This window comes from Phascolarctos cinereus, unplaced genomic scaffold (assembly GCF_003287225.1).
Source record: "Phascolarctos cinereus isolate Bilbo 61053 unplaced genomic scaffold, phaCin_HiC Scaffold_3;HRSCAF=262, whole genome shotgun sequence".
NCBI lineage: Eukaryota > Metazoa > Chordata > Mammalia > Diprotodontia > Phascolarctidae > Phascolarctos > Phascolarctos cinereus.
This window is the reverse complement of record NW_027555736.1, coordinates 204,996,371-205,012,334: the sequence shown is the minus strand read 5'-3', so window position 1 is coordinate 205,012,334 and position 15,964 is coordinate 204,996,371. Positions and strand designations below refer to the sequence as shown.

At 36.5% G+C, this 15,964-nt stretch overlaps 1 protein-coding gene across 1 annotated transcript in view; it reads left to right on the top strand.

Moving 5' to 3' along the window:
- The window catches only part of BTBD7 (BTB domain containing 7), a 95,691-nt gene extending 80,093 nt beyond the window's left edge, over positions 1 to 15,598 (top strand). The window contains 3 exon segments of the mRNA XM_078151417.1: positions 1,839 to 2,017; positions 8,609 to 9,043; positions 10,272 to 15,598. Coding sequence (XP_078007543.1) covers positions 1,839 to 2,017; positions 8,609 to 9,043; positions 10,272 to 11,087 — 1,430 coding nt within the window. The 3' untranslated portion in view covers positions 11,088 to 15,598.
- Positions 15,599 to 15,964: the final 366 nt, after the last annotated feature.

Below are 15,964 nucleotides of genomic sequence, written 5' to 3'. Positions count from 1 at the left end.
TGAAATTGCCCACTCTTTAAACTCAAGGTGGCTAGCCTTGGAAAGAGGGAGGGAAGACTGGGATGCAGGAGTGGGGTTTGATGTAGGATTGTGTTGGGTGCTTGGGTCTGCTAAGTGAAGCCTGGCTTCTAGGAGCATGGAAGGTGAAAAAGGGGTGCTGAGGGAGCTCAGGGTCAGGGAACATCAGGTCCTGGGTTTGGCGTTTGTTGTTTGTTTTACCTACCTTGGAAAGGGCTTAAGTTGCTTTTATCTTTGGCACACATCATTTCTGTTTTGTAGAGGATGGGTATTGGGGAAAGTGTATAGTGCCCACCCTTCCTATTCTACCTCCTGCAACTACAGATTGCTCAGAAACCAGAAGTTAAATACAATTGTATTAATATTTCAGAATGTCAACCCAAAAAGTATATTCTTAGTCTCCATACAGTGGTAGATGTTCTGTTCAACTAGCTATGGAAGCATGTGGTTGTCTTCCCTGGAATCACCCTTTAAATTAGTTCTGTTTTAGATTTTCTCAGTAGTTATTTATGGCTATGTCATTTATAAGTGTATCCAAACTAGTTTTGAAGTCATTTATTTCTTTGACTACATATGTTTCTTTGTATGGTCGTTGATGGCTTCCATAAATATTTGGTTCTAGTCAGTTCGGTTCCTTGAACATCTGTTATGTGCCTGCTGTGTGTCAAATACTGTGTTATGCACTGTGAATACAAAAGGCGAAAGCAAAACTGTCCCTGCCTTCAAGGAGCTTACATTCTTTGAGGGAATCAATGACGTTTGGTATTCATTTGTTTAGTGGTAGTTCTGTAACTATGTGGATAGCTGTTTATTTTAAGGATTGGTTCAGAAGTCAGTCCATAAAATTTTTGTCTGTTGCTTGTAGAAATCTAATCATGATAACAGTTTGGCAAGAACTTGTCAGCTCATAACTCATAGAATCATGGATGTACAGCTGGAAGAAATTTTAGAGATCTTCTTTCTAGTCTAACCGCTTCATTTTACAGGGTAGGAAACTAAAGCTCATAGAAGTTGAGTGACTTGCCCAAGATCATCAGGCTTTAATTGGCAGAGAAGAGAGTCCTGTGACTCCAAGTTTAGCCCACGTTCCACTTCACCATGCTATTCCCTCTAATTCATTATCCATATGTTTTATTCCAGAGTAGCTGTTGTTATATAGATACCATATGCTGAAAATAAATGGGTTAATAATATAAAACAAGCTCTCAATTCCTTTAGGTAATTTAACTGTGGATTTTGGAGACATCATGTTAGAGTTCTGTTTGTATTACAGAAAAATTTCCTTAAAGTATTTTTAATGCCTAGAAACCTTCAGGGTTAAGTGTGCCCAGAAATTAATTCATCATGTGTTTCACATTTTAATAAAAACATAGAATTGGAATTTAGCTAAGGTACAGCTAGGTTCTGATTAGTATGAATAATGAATCTTATGATCTTATGTATTTGAATTCACACTATTCAAAGTTACAGTTCTGTAAAATATTATGATGGTTCTAACTCAATGGAAATATATATAGCAAATTTGAATAATGTGACCACTTCCCACAATCCATTGTTATTCACAAGAACCTAGCTACGGTGTTTTGGTTAGATAGTTTGTGTTGTTTTAGATAAAAGTAATGACACAATTAAGGAGCCATTTTAGTATACAAAAAAAATGGCACATGTTAAATGGCTCAAGAAGTAAATACACTAAAGAAATTTTATTTTTTGACAACTGTAAATGACAAAGCATAGTCAAATTTGAACATTGTTTTTGAATGTAGAATTAATGTAAAATATGCCTGCCACACCGTATACCAATTTTCTTCTGTTTTCAGTTCCTCGTCTCCTTGTTATGAAAGAGATGGTCAGACGTCTGCAGGAGCTACGCCACACTGAGCAGGTGCAGAGAGCATATGCTCTAAACTGTGGAGAAGGTGCTACTGTCAGTTATGAAATTCAGATTAGAGTATTGCGAGAGTTTGGTCTTGCAGATGCTGCTGCAGAGCTTTTGCAGGTAGGAAGCAATATTTTAGATATTTAAAAAATAGGGAACTGTGTTAATTGTGTAAGTTTTCAGCATTAGGGCATCATTTTAAAATATTGACGAGTCTTCCTAGAAAACTTTAAGGGTTTATTTGCTTTTCCTGTCATATGTTGGGACAATAGCTATCAGAGTTAACTGCAGCAAAGCTGTCTCTGAGATTAATATCTAAAGATAACAAGTCTTCAATAATCAGTAACCTCCACTGAGTCCTCATTTCTGGTCTGATTTTGGTATGGAGGTATCCCTGAACTCTCAAGGCCAGTCCCATTGAATTTCAAGTTGCAGAAGGTTCTATAAAGCTGAGAAGGCTTAAAACAACAATAATAGCATTTGTATAGCTTTTTAAGGTTTATTTACAAAGCACTTTAGAATATTACCTCACTTTATCCTTACAGTAACCCTGGGACATAGGTGCTATTATTATCCCCATCTTACATATGAGGAAACTGACAGACTAGGATTAAGAAAGTTTCCTAGGGTCACTCAGCTAGTAAGTGTTTGAAGTTGGATTTATTTAAAGTTTTGAGTTCCAAATTCTCTCTCTCCTTCCATTTCTCCCTCCTTATCCCCCTCCCTGAGACAATAAGCAATTAGATATAGGTTATACACATGCAATTCTGTAAAACATTTCCATACTAATTATTTTGTACAAGAAGACTCAAAAGAAAAAAAAAATTAAAGAAAGTGAAAAATAGCATGCTTCCATCTGTATTCAAACAGTATCAGTTTTTTCTCCAGATGTGGATGTAGAATGCTTCATCATTAGTCCTTTGTGATTGTCTTGGATCACTGTATTGCCGAGAATAGCTAAGTCATTTACAGTTCTTCATCAAACAATATTGCTTTTGCTGTGTACAACATTCTTCTGGTGCCCTGTTCACTGTGCATTATCAGTTCATGGAAGTCTTTCCAAGTTTTTCTGAAATCATCCCGTTTGTCATTCCTTATAGTACAGTAATATTCCTTTACAGTCATATACCACTACTTGTTTAGTTGTTTCCCAAATGATGACCATCTCTTTGATTTTCAGTTCTTAGCCACCACAAAAAGAGCTGCTATAAATATTTTTGTACAAATAGGCCCTTTTTTTAAAAAAATGTCTTTGGGATATAGACCTAGCAGTGATATTACGCAGTTTTATAACCCTTTGGGCATAGTTCCAAATTGCTCTCCAGAATGGTTGGATCAGTTCACAACTCCACCAACCGTGTTTTAGTGTCCCAGTTCAAGTTGGATTTGAACATATGTCTTCCTGACTCCAAGTCCAGCACTCCGTCCGCCTAAACTATGAGTGACAAACTTTGGGTCTTTTATCCAAAAATCAGCCCAGACAAGGGTGAAGAGAGCCTTGTCATCAGAAGGTTGGCTGCCAGATGATGAATTTATTTGGCCACAGGAATTCATCAGTCCATTTACTAATGTATAGAGGAATTGAAATTTTCTGCTTTGCAGCTTCTACCCAGTGCATTCTGCCCAGGGGGCCTAGCAGAACAAGTGTAAACCTTTCTTCCAAATACTTGAAGTTGCCTTTTCGTTAATCTTTTCTTCTCAGAATATATATCCCCAATTATTTCAACTAGACCCTTCAGTATCTTTGTTACTTTCCTCTGCCCACTCTCCAGTTTATTATTGTCCTTCCCAAAATCAAGCTCCCAGACCTGAATGCCATATGTCAAGTCTGATCTGACCAGAACCAAGGGCAGCAGATGCATTCCCTCCATCACCCTACATACTGCGTCTTGTATACGTAGCCCAAGGTCTCCGTGGATCTTTTGGCTGCTGTATTTTGGAGTCATATTATAATAAAAACTAAATTCCCCTTGTCTTTTTCAGATGAACTAACAGTGCCTCCCCTAGCTTATTTATAAAGTTGTTGTTGTTGTTTTTACCAAAGACTATGTGTTTATCCCCAAATATTTTCATCTTATGAGATTCACACCCACGTCCTAACCTATCAAGATGATTTTGAATCCTGAATCTGCCGTCCAGTGTGTCATCTTCTTTCTAACTTTGTATTATTAAGGAAACATGATAAGAATGCTGTCTATGCCTTTATATACATCACTGATTAAAAATATTAAACAGCACAAGGCCATGCACAGATTCCAGAAACATTCTACTAGAGACCTCTTTCCAACTTTAACATCAAACCATTAATAGCTATCCAGTTCTGACTCCACCTAGTGATATTTATCTAGCCCCACATCTCTACGTCATGTTCACAAGGACAGCCTCAGAGACTTTGTCTGATGCTTTCCTAAAACAATAGTTAGCTACATCTTTAGCATTTCTCTGCTATACCAGTATACTAACACTGTCAAAGAAGAAAATTAAGGTAGTTTAGCTTGACCTAGTCTTGGTGAAGCTCTACTAACTCTTTTTCCATACTTTTAACTTTGCTAGGAATTAAAGTCAAGCTGTCTGGCCTATAGCTTACAGACTGCGTGTTCTCCTCTTTAAGTAGATTAGAAAGATTAGAACATCTGCCTTTCAGTCCTGTGATCCTTCCTCCACAGTCTTTCTTTCAGAGGTCTTTGACAATGGCTCAGCAGTCACATTTGCTGGCTGTTTCAGAAAATTGGGCCTGGCAGCTTGAACAGCTACGTCCTCCATTACTGTCTCCCAGCTTTTTATATTATTACTATTATTTCATTATTATTATATTATTTTTAATATTACTAATCTTTATATTTCCAATATAAAGAAAAACAAAAGAGTAAGTGTTGGGTAGTTCTTGCTCTGTCATTTTCTAATTGTTCCATGCACCTAAAGCAGCCATCTCAAGTAGCCATCCCATCCCTCTTTGATCCTTTCCCTAGTAACACCCTTTTTGTTGTCCCTATCTTCACCCCAAGACAGAATGCATTCTGAATACCCCCTCCCCTCATCTGCCCTCAGTTCTATCACGCACCCCTCCTCCCTTATCCTCTTCACCTTCTGTTTTCCTGTAGGACAGTATAGATTTCTATGCCCCATTGCCTGTTACATGTAAGAACAGTTTTTAACATTTTTTTAAGACTTTAGGTTCCAAATTCTCTCCCTTCCTCCCTCCCCACCCACCCTAATTGTGAAGGCAAGCAACTCAATATAGGTTATACATGTGTAGTCATACAAAACACTTCCATAGTAGTCATGTTGTGAAAAACTAATTATATTTCCCTTCATCTTATCCCACCCCCCATGTATTCTGTTCTTTCTTTTGACCCTCTCTCTCCTCAGAAGTATTTGCTCCCTCCCTTCTATCATCCTCCCACTCTTATCCCCTTCCCCATTTTCCTGTAGGGTAAGATAGATTTCCATACATAATTGAGTATGTATATTATTTCCTCCTTAAGCCAAATCCAATGAGAATAAGATTCACTCATTCCTTCTCACCTTCTACCACTTCCCCTCCAGTGTAAAAGCTTTTTCTTGTCTGTTTTATGTGAGATTCTACCTGTAATCCTCTCTCACCCGTTAATTTTATTTTTTAGATATCACCCCTTCATCTTAACTCACCCTGTGCCCTCTATCTATCTATCTATACATATATTTCTTTCCTCTCCAACTACCCTAATACTGACAAAGGTCTCATGAATTACAAATATCATCTTTCCATGTAGGAATATAAACAATTCAACTTTAATAAGCCCCCTTATGATTTTTCTTTCTTGTTTACCTTTTCACGCTGAGTCTTGTATTTGAAAGTCAGATTTTCTATTCAGCTCTGGTCTTTTCATCAAGAATGCATAAAAGTCCCCTATTTCTCTGAATGTCCCATTTTTTTCCCCTGAAGGATTATACTCAGTTTTGCTGGGTAGGTGATTCTTGGTTGTAATCCTATCTCCTTTGCCCTCTGGAATATCATATTCCAAGCCTTCCAGTCTCTTAATGTAGATGCTGCTAAATCTTATGTTATCTTGATTGTGTTTCTATAATACTTGCTGTTTGCAGTATTTTCTCCTTGACCTGGGAACTCTGGAGTTTGGCTATAATATTCCTAGGAGTTTTCCTTTGGGGATCTCTTTCAGGAGGTGATCGGTAGATTTTTCTATTTCTATTTTACTCTCTGGTTCTAAAATATCAAGGCAGTTTGCCTTGATAATTTCTTGGAAGATGATATCTAGGCTCTTTTTTTGATCATGGTTTTCAGATAGTCCAATAATTTTTAAATTATCTCTCCTGGATCTATTTTCCAGGTCAGTTGTTTTTCCAATGAGATATTTCACATTGTCTTCTATTTTTTCATTCTTTTGGTTTTGTTTTATAGTGTCTTGATTTCTCATAAAGTCATTAGCTTCCATTTGCTCTGTTCTAATTTTTAAGGAAGTTTTTTCTTCGGTGAGCTTTTGGGCTTCCTTTTCCATTTGGCCAATTTTGCTTTTTAGGGCAATCTTCTCCTCCTTGGCTTTTTGGACCTCTTTTGCAATTTGGGTTAGGCTATTTTTTAAGGTGTTATTTTCTTCAGTATTTTTTGGGGTCTCCTTTAGCAAGCTGTTGACTTGTTTTTCATGATTTTCTTGCATCGCTCTCATTTCTTTTTGCAGTTTTTCCTCTACTTCTCTTATTTGGTTCTCAAAATCCTTTTTGAGCTCTTCCATGGCCTGGGACTGATTCATATTTTTCTTGGAGGCTTTGGATGTAGGAGCTTTGACTCTGTTGTCTTCTTCTGGTTGTATGTGTTGAACTCCTTTGTCACCAAAGTAAGATTGAGAAGTCTGGAAACCACCAAAGCTGCCCATGATTTAGTCCCCTGAGGCCTGTTTTGCCTGCACATCCATGCTGAACTGCGTTTGTCTCCCAGCCCAGCCCAGCGTGATAGATCTTTCCAATTAACCATTCAGGTTGACTTGGGCTGGAAATTTGTTTCACTCTGTCTTTTTGTGGGTTCTGCTGCTCTAGAATTTGTTCAGAGCCATTTTTTACAGGTATTTGAAGGGGTTTGGGGGAGAGCTCAAGCAGGTCACTGCTTTTACTCTGCCATTTTGGCTCCACCCCCTTTCTCCCTTAATGTTCTTAACGTTACGTTTTTGCATTCACCCTTGCTTCCATCTTCTGTTCATGTTTTTTTATATAGCACCTATTTTGTGCCAGGCACTATGCTAAGCACTTTTCAAATATTATCTCATTTGGTCCTCACAAAACTCTGGTAGGAAAGTCCTATTATTATCCCCATTTTACAGTTGAGGAAACTGAAGCAAATTCAGGTTAAGTGACTAGCCCAAGATCACACAGCTAGTACTAAGTATGTAAATTATAGTTAAAGTCAGGTCTTCCTGACTTCGGGCTTTTTAAGAATCAGAGGTGGTCATTGAGTTCCTTATGCATATATATTGTTAGTCTACTCACCTTTTTCCTTCCCATTGTAATTTTTTCTCCTTCTGTCTTCAGAGTTTTAGTCTTCATAGCTTTTCATTGTTCTAAAATAATTTTCCTCTATAGCATTTCAGCCCATGTGGTCCTACCTCTTATTTCTCTGAACTATTTGAAAACTGATCTCCAAAAACCTGGGGAACCTAGAAGCAAGCTCTTCCTCATTGTTGAGAATCAGATCTAGAATAACAGTATCCCTCATTGGTGCCTCTACCACATGAGGATTGAAATTATTATTAAGGCAAACTAGAAAACTATTAGCTACTCCATTTTTGGCAGAGAAAGCCCTCTAGCAGTTTCCTTAAATTGGTATATGGCTCAAGAGTAGTAGTATTGGTTTTTATACTAAAAAGCATCCTACCCATAGCCCCCTCATTAGAACCTGGAGGAAAATTATATTCAATCTATTTTCCCAGTCAGTGTCCTGGTAGCTAACTTGTTTTTTTCTGTCATTGAATTATGAGACTCTAGGACCCTAAATCCTTAAAAGCAAAAACAGGATTGCCCTGAGATGATGAAAAAATGTTTTTTTTACCCCCCAAAGTCCCTCGATTCTTTTGGAGGATCTTTGTTTCATCTTAAATTCACTCTGTGGTTTCCTGTTCATTTAATGGCATAGTCTGTTACTGTTTGTAAAACTTTAAACAAAAGTAGTACACTGGAAATTTTGAAAATATGTTCTGAAGAACAGCATTCCCATACTCTATTTATCAAAATGTTAGTCCAAACCAGCTAAGAGAAATTAGTAAAGAATGCCATATTTGTGCTTTTTCTGTGTCTTTCTGAAGTATATATGTCAGAGTGTCTTAGTTTAGAGAATTTTAGGAACAGCCTTCATTTTGTACTTTTCTTTACTGTCACTTTTTGTTGTCTTTGTTATCTTTGCAAAAATTATAGCAGAATATGAACTGCTTGTTTTTGAATGATTCAGCATTCTTATATGATCTTTGTATCTTACATTAGCAACAGAAACAACAAAAATAGCTGGCTTGTTTGCCAGAATATTCAGTCGTGTGTGTGTCTGTCTGTCTGTCTGTCTTTAGTTGCACAGTGTCCCTTTATTCTCCTTTTATTGATACTTTTTCTTAGGGTTTTGACCTAGAAAATCATGTTTTCTTAAGTTGTTTACTTTTAAATTTTGATGTATAAGGCTATTTCACAAGTCTAGTAATTACCAGAAAATTTTTTAACTTTTTTTTCCTATTGTAGAATCCTCACAAGTTCTTTCCTGATGAACGTTTTGGGGATGAAAGTCCACTCTTGACCGTGAAACAGTCTGGAAGATGTCGAGTTAACAGTACTCCCACTGCAGAAACCATGTTTACAGATCTAGACACTTTTGTGGCCTTCCATCCACCCTTGCCTCCTCCACCACCTCCCTATCATCCTCCAGCTACTCCACTTCACAGCCAGTTCAAAGTTGGTTGGAAACAAAGAGCTCCTCCCAGTCAACATCCTTCACGTTCTTTTTCTTATCCTTGCAACCATTCACTGTTTCATACAAGAACAGCTCCCAAAGCTGTCCCTCCTCCAGTCTATATACCTGGTGTCAAAGCAGAACCACCAGACTGCACTAACACTACAGGATCAGGGAGACAAACAGTCGCTGCAACTGCAACAGTGATGACAGCTGAGAAACAAGGGGTAAGTAGGTGTTATGTAATTTCCTGAAACGGAGAGGTTTCAAGAATGCCAAAAGTCCTTTCTAGGCCCTGCCGGCCAGCATTAGTGCTGAGGGGCGGGGGGGGATGGAATGGAAAAAGAGAAGAAAGGGAATGAGTAAAGAAGGAAGGAAAGGAAAAATAAAAGAGAGAAAATCAGGTTGTTTAGTTAGAATAGAAGAGGGTCACTAGTTTACAGCACCTGTTTAAAGGAAAGCAACAGCTTTACAGTTTGAACTAGAAGGAGCAAAAAATGAATATTAAGACCTGCATATTCTTTTCTACATACACTTTAAAAAATTTTTTATTTCTTTAAGATCTGTAAACACAATTTGAGTCTATTATCCAGTACTTATATTTCAGAAGGTTGTGATTTCAGATAATTTAGGATGATGCCACATATGTCTTTAATTCTTTGTCCAGAAGACTACCCATATGTTACTTTCACCAGCTATACCTTCTAATACATCTAAATCCTTAGACATGCTTTTTCATCAGCAAGGTCAGTTTGCTTTGAAAACTTAAAAGTAGTTGGAGGTATTAGATATTGTTTTGAGAGAAAGGAGACTTATTTTGATTTTGTGCTGTAATTGTCTAATTGATTTTATTTTAGGTCTTACTATGAGGAAAACTTTTCTAAATACTGCCTTTTACTATCACACTATCAATAAAATTGAATTTAAAGAGGTGGTTATAAATGTAGTTGACAGAGAACCACATTATAATTTAGCTCATTATTAGGTTTGTGAATTTAATTAGAACATTTAGTGGGCAAAAACATGGTTTTCTGCCCCAGAAAAGAAAGTTACATACAGAAAAAAATAAGATATAATATGATTAGTTTATAAGGTGTGTATCAGTGTTTCCTTCAGTACTAAAGGATTCCACTGTATCACTCTTTCTGTTTAGAACATTAGAATCATAATCAAGTGTCACAAATTATAATCCCATTTTTCTATCAATGTCATGAAATTGAATAAACTTAGTAGAACACAGAATCATTGAATTTTAGAGTAGGAAACTGTGGGTTGCCAATGGAAAAAGTTTTAGAAGCCCTGATCTAAGCCATACTTCCTATTTTATGTATAAAGAAATTGAAATGCAGAGAGCTTAAATGACTTATCTGATGTCACATAATGTTTAGCAGCTATCTTTTAAGGATAGATCTAATGTGATCATTTCTTTGGGCTTTTTCCTCTTCTTTCCTGCAGTGTACTCAGCCTATGCTCAATGAGCTGATGCCAGATATAGCCATGGGCGTGTCAACAATATCACTCAAGGACAGGAGGCTGCCTGAACTTGCTGTTGACACAGAATTAAGCCAACCAGTTTCCGAGGTAGGACCAGGACCTCCCCAACACATATCATGTATCCAGCAGAGGCACATGAACACTTCTCGAAAGAAACACACACTAGAGCAAAAAACGGATGTTAGAGAAAATCAGCAAGAATACCCAGATTTCTATGATTTCTCAAATGCTGCTTGCAGACCTTCTACTCCAGCTCCTACCAGGCATACCCCTTCACCTCCACAAGGTGTATATTTTGGTCCAGATTTATATAGCCACAATAAGGCATCACCAAGTGGCTTAAAGTCAGCATACCTACCTAACCAGAAATCCCCTAAAAAGCAAGAAGAAACTAGGAGAGAATATATGCTTTCTCAAGATGGGCATCAACAGAGACAAAAGAATGAGCCAGTACACCTTGATGTTGTAGAACAACCACCCCAGCGGTTGGATTTGGCATTAGCTGCCCAGGAAAATGCTAGTAATGGTCCAGCTCATGTCAGGGGACGAACAAAAATGGAAACTGATTTGACATATGGGCTTACTTCTAATAGAACTTCACTCTCTGCATGTAGCTCTGAAGCTCCAGAAGAGAGATCCAGGAGGAGACTGGCAGACAGTGAGTCCTTGGAACACGGAGCCCAGAGAAATACAGAGTTGGAAAGGGAAGACTCAGTAAACAGAGGAAGGAGGTCTCCAAGCAAACCAGATTTTTTATACAAAAAGTCTGCCCTCTAAAAGTAACCTCCAAATGGTCTGTGCTTGAGATGTGGAACATCCCATTTTATGACACAACCGGACAACTTTCAGACAAGTTTCTTAAAGCCAGCAGATAACTCAGTTTCACTTTATTTTGCTCAAGTTTTTGTATATACAGTGTTGATTAGACATAGCATGCTATGAGGGTTTGTTTGTTTTTTTAAATGCTGCATCTGGTTTTATTTTGTGTTTTGAGCAGTTGTGTTGAGGAAGCCTTTTTAAGAGAAACCAAGCTGGCACTTTTTTAAAAACAAAATTTTTTGCACCTGTACATTTATTTTACCCATATTAATTTTTGTATCACCATGTTAAACTTTATTGCCACATTTAAAGGACTGTATTTTCATATTTTTTTTGCATTTTACCTTTCACCTACCAATTTCCATGTGCAGTGGGTTGCACACTGAAATGTATTTTCTTATGAAATAGTTAGAATGTGTTTATTTTTTAATTATAGGAATTCCAAAGAACAGCACATCAAAATGCTCCTCTCTTTTTAGTACTAGTTTTAGTTCAGAAATCTGCCTGGTCAGTCTCTGCTAAAAGAATTTGTTGTCATCCTTTTTAAATAAGTTGTGGGAGCTAGTATCTCCAGCTAGTGTCCACCCAGGATCCTGAAGTTTCTGGTTTAGTGAAGAATGCTGAAGAAAAAAGCTTTCCTTGCCCAATCTAAAACTATTAGTGTAGTTACAGCATGAACTCTTAAGTTAGAATCGTTGTAAGTTCAAGTAACAAATGAGAATTTCACTAAATAGGGTCTTAATCAAAGTCCTTCTAAACTTGAAACATTGAAGATGTCAGATTAACATGAGACACTGCTAACTAGATTTCTGGTTCTGAGAGCAAATTCTTCAGCTGAGAGGGGTGAGATGATTGCTTATTGCCTTCAGTGGTCTTGCTGCCTATTGGGGAACAAATAAAAGGGCTTCAGTCTTAAGGATGTCATTTGATGTTTGTAGGGATATGTATACTTTTAAATGTTTTTAATGTATGTCTAATGAATTTTGGTGTCGTGTGAAGAAAGTTCTGTGTTGCATAATGCTTTAAATCACCAAAAGAAAAAAGAAAAAAAAGTTACACACTACATGTCCTACTTGAACTCCTCTGGGGATGCTGGTTTGGGCATTTACCAAACTATTGCAGCACTTAGGATATTTTAAGATCCTCTCCCTAGGAAGAGCAGTACATGAACTAAGGACTGTTTTTTCCCTCAACCTTCCATGTAAATATACTGATGTTTTAGGTTTGGTTTGGTTTGGTTTTTTTAAATCAATTCTTCAACGTTATTTGTGTCAGTTTTGTATTTCACACACACATATATTCAACAGTAGTACTTGGATAAATAAAAGAGGCTTCCTGAATATTCCATCATATATTAATATGTTACACACATGAATCCACTCATTGACACTCACTCTTAAACTATGCAGGGCTAGGGGGCCTTTACAAGCTACCGTGTAAATGACCTACATGCACTTTTAAGTACATACATTTTTACTGGGTGATAACAGCTCTGATTTCTTTCCTGATTAACTGTAGTTCTTCCTGCAGATTTTTTCCTACTATACCCTGTGGATGTACACTCAGGAATATCTCTTGACGTTTTTTTAATGCTAACAATAGATAGTCACAAAGACAGGAACATGTGCTTATATTATACCCAGATAAAATTGCTGCCAAGTTGTTTTGCTATCTAGTTGACTGCTCTTATTAAATTTTGATTTAGATCATGTTGTATATTTCATTTGAGAGGTCCAAGGGTAAACGCTAACCTGCTTATAAGGTAGACCTACTCATTGCCTTAAAGGCTTTTTTTTCTTTTTCTTTTTCTTTTTTTTTTTTAAGATAGAGAATTATGACGATTCATTGTCTTACTTAAGGGTCTAAACCATATAGTAGATGATATAATCTTTAAAAGTCTGACAGCAAGTCTGGCTTTAATCAAAAAACAGGAGTTAATGATTCCAGTCTATTCTCTAGTGTTTATTCATATATATTAACATTAATCAGTTGGATACAGTTAGAAGTTGCTGCTCTGGATCAGACCAGAGTTGTACTGGTAATGCAAATGAGACTTCCATTTCCCTGATTTTTTTTTTAAATCTTCCTTGTCTCTATTCAGATTATGCATTATTTTGGCTGGTAGTATTGAAACCTACACATTCACTTTTAATAAAAATTAATAAAAATTCCCTTCCACATCACCCAAATTATTTTAAAATGACCACTGCTCATAATTTGATTTACTTACAAAATCTACATTTTCAGCTAAGAATTAGTTTGAATAACTGACTAAAATATTCATATGGGGAAAAACCGCTTTAGTGTATGGTACTATAGACTGATGTAACATGCAGAAGGATACTGTGTCTGTGATGCATGTATCTTGTTAGATTAATTATCAGTTATCTTGCTGTATTTTGTAGTATGTAACTTGTGGAGTAAATTGAATAGCTGTGTGCCAGTGGCTTTTGAACACATCTATTAAATCTTTGTATGCTGTGATAAGATAAATGAGATTACTGCAGAAGGCTGCTTTTGAAAAACAGTGTATACTTAAGGGCCACAAACAGTGGGATTTTATATGATACAAAAGCATTTAAAAATAACCAAATCACAAAAATACCAGATCTCCGTAAGACAATCGGCCGCTCAGACAATCTCCATTTTCAGTACTCATGGCATGTTAAAGAGTGGGTAGACAACTCGTATTGCTCTCAGTGTGGAAGAAGAAAAGATACTACCTTCCTGAAAGTGCTGTTAGTATTTGTTTTCTTCTTAGTTTAGTTTTATAATTTTATTAAACAATCATTGGGGGGAAATGGCAGTGTATGGTGTCATAAAAATTAGTTGTGGAACTTAATATTTTTAAACCCGTGGCATAATATAGTCTTCACACTATGCCCATTAGCTTTCCCCAAGTAAACCTTGGGCCTCTTGAAACCACTTCATTTATCACTTAAACATTAAGGGCTTTACTAGAAGCTCTTTGTAATTAAGTCTTCTTGTAGAAATTATGTATGAAACCTTGCCAAATTCTTGTAATTCATGTCGTATGAGCTTTCCCCAATTTTTTGTTCACTTTTTATTATCATAGTGATCTTTTATGGAATTTTCTTTTTGTTTTTTTAGAGAGGCTTTTCACTAAAGTTGAGTGGGCACGGTATTTGTATTAACTGGAAATAGTGTAATGAGAGGGAGAAAAGACTGATAACCATCTACAGAAACTTAGGTTAATAAATCTCTTAATACCTCAATCTCTAAAGGCAAAGAATTCAGTTTCCTCAATAACTATTGGTTATTAAACTTAATTGGTTTCATTAGAGAAGAAATTTAAGTTTGCCTATGGGAGGGGGGGCACCAAGAAGAGAAATCTGTGTTTCCTGACGCACTTAGGAGATGGCTTAGGAATTCTAAGATTGCAATCTAATACTGAATTCAAAGGGAGGAATATTTATTTTCTTTTTTTATTTTCTTTTAAATCAATGTAGCGTCATGGGTGCTAATTCCCCTTCTGTGTGGTTTACTATGTGTACTAATTATTTTAAAACCTCATCACAAATAAGCTTACAAAAATGGTTAGAGTACACACTGCTTAAAAGTATTTTTCTTATTTTGTTAATGCCCTAAGAATAACTTTTTTCTGAAGTTGTAGCTGTCTATCTTTTTTGTCCCATAGATTACAAGTTTGTTGGTAATTATTGCATTGGCAAGGCCTTAATTGATTTTCCCCTTTGTCTATTCCCTCTATTCCCCCCCCCAAAAAAAAGTATCCTGTCATTTGTTCCATGGTCTCAATATTAAGATGCTGTGGCCCCTCTTATAGAAAGGATACCTATAAGTATTCTATTTGTCTTGAAAATTCTTGAAAGTGATTGCTTGTCTTTATGTGGTTCTTTTTAAGAGATTAGACATGATGTGGAGGCATCATTTGTGTGGCTGTTCATGACCGTGTGTCTGTTTTAAAATGTGCAGGTGGTGGGAAAACCTGCCCATGGATATGGGGTACCTGAAAGATCAAGAAGGTAAATCTACAGTTGGCATATAGTAATCCACCTGTATTTCTGAGAGGTGGTATCTTCTACAATACTGCATTTCTTGGTGTTGTGCTGTTACTGGTATAAAGTCAAGTGCCTTCAATGTTAAAGGCTCAGAAAATTTTCTTAAACCGATTTCATGTCCTATGCAAGTGTTTTCTACAACCTGCATAACCAGTACTTTGTAAAACTTGTTTACGCTTCAATTGTATATAGTGTTTTTAAAAAAAAAATAATATATATATATATATATAGTATTTTTATTTAGGTACCTCCAAACTTGAATTCCAGTCTGTGTGATGCATTGTAAAACAATACATTTCTCTTTTGAGTACCATTACAGTTGTACAAAGGTTTTCACTGGTTCTATTTTTCTACTGTTACTGAAAAGCATGTAACACTGACTTTATCCTACATATAGTTGGCATTTCAAATAAATGGATTGTATAGAAATGCGCTGAGTTGGATAGTCTGTTTGAGCAGTTAACCTAAGGTATACTACATTGCAAAAGAAGAAACATTTCAGTCTTTGGAGATAGAATAGAGGATTGTTAGTTTGTCCTTCTCTGGGTTTTAAATTGCAACAATCATATTAATATGGGGTATCTTATTTGTCATTCATTGTGCTGTTGACATTCAAATATAAAATGCCCATTATCAAAACACTTCTGAGATTGATAACAGCATTTACTATGTGTCAGAGACTCTGCTGTGCACTGTAGATACAAATATAAATGTGAAGTGCTCCCTTCCCCCAAAGATCTTCTATTCTAATAGCTGGGAGACAGCTTAGGGTACGAGGCTGTTTTTCTCTTCACC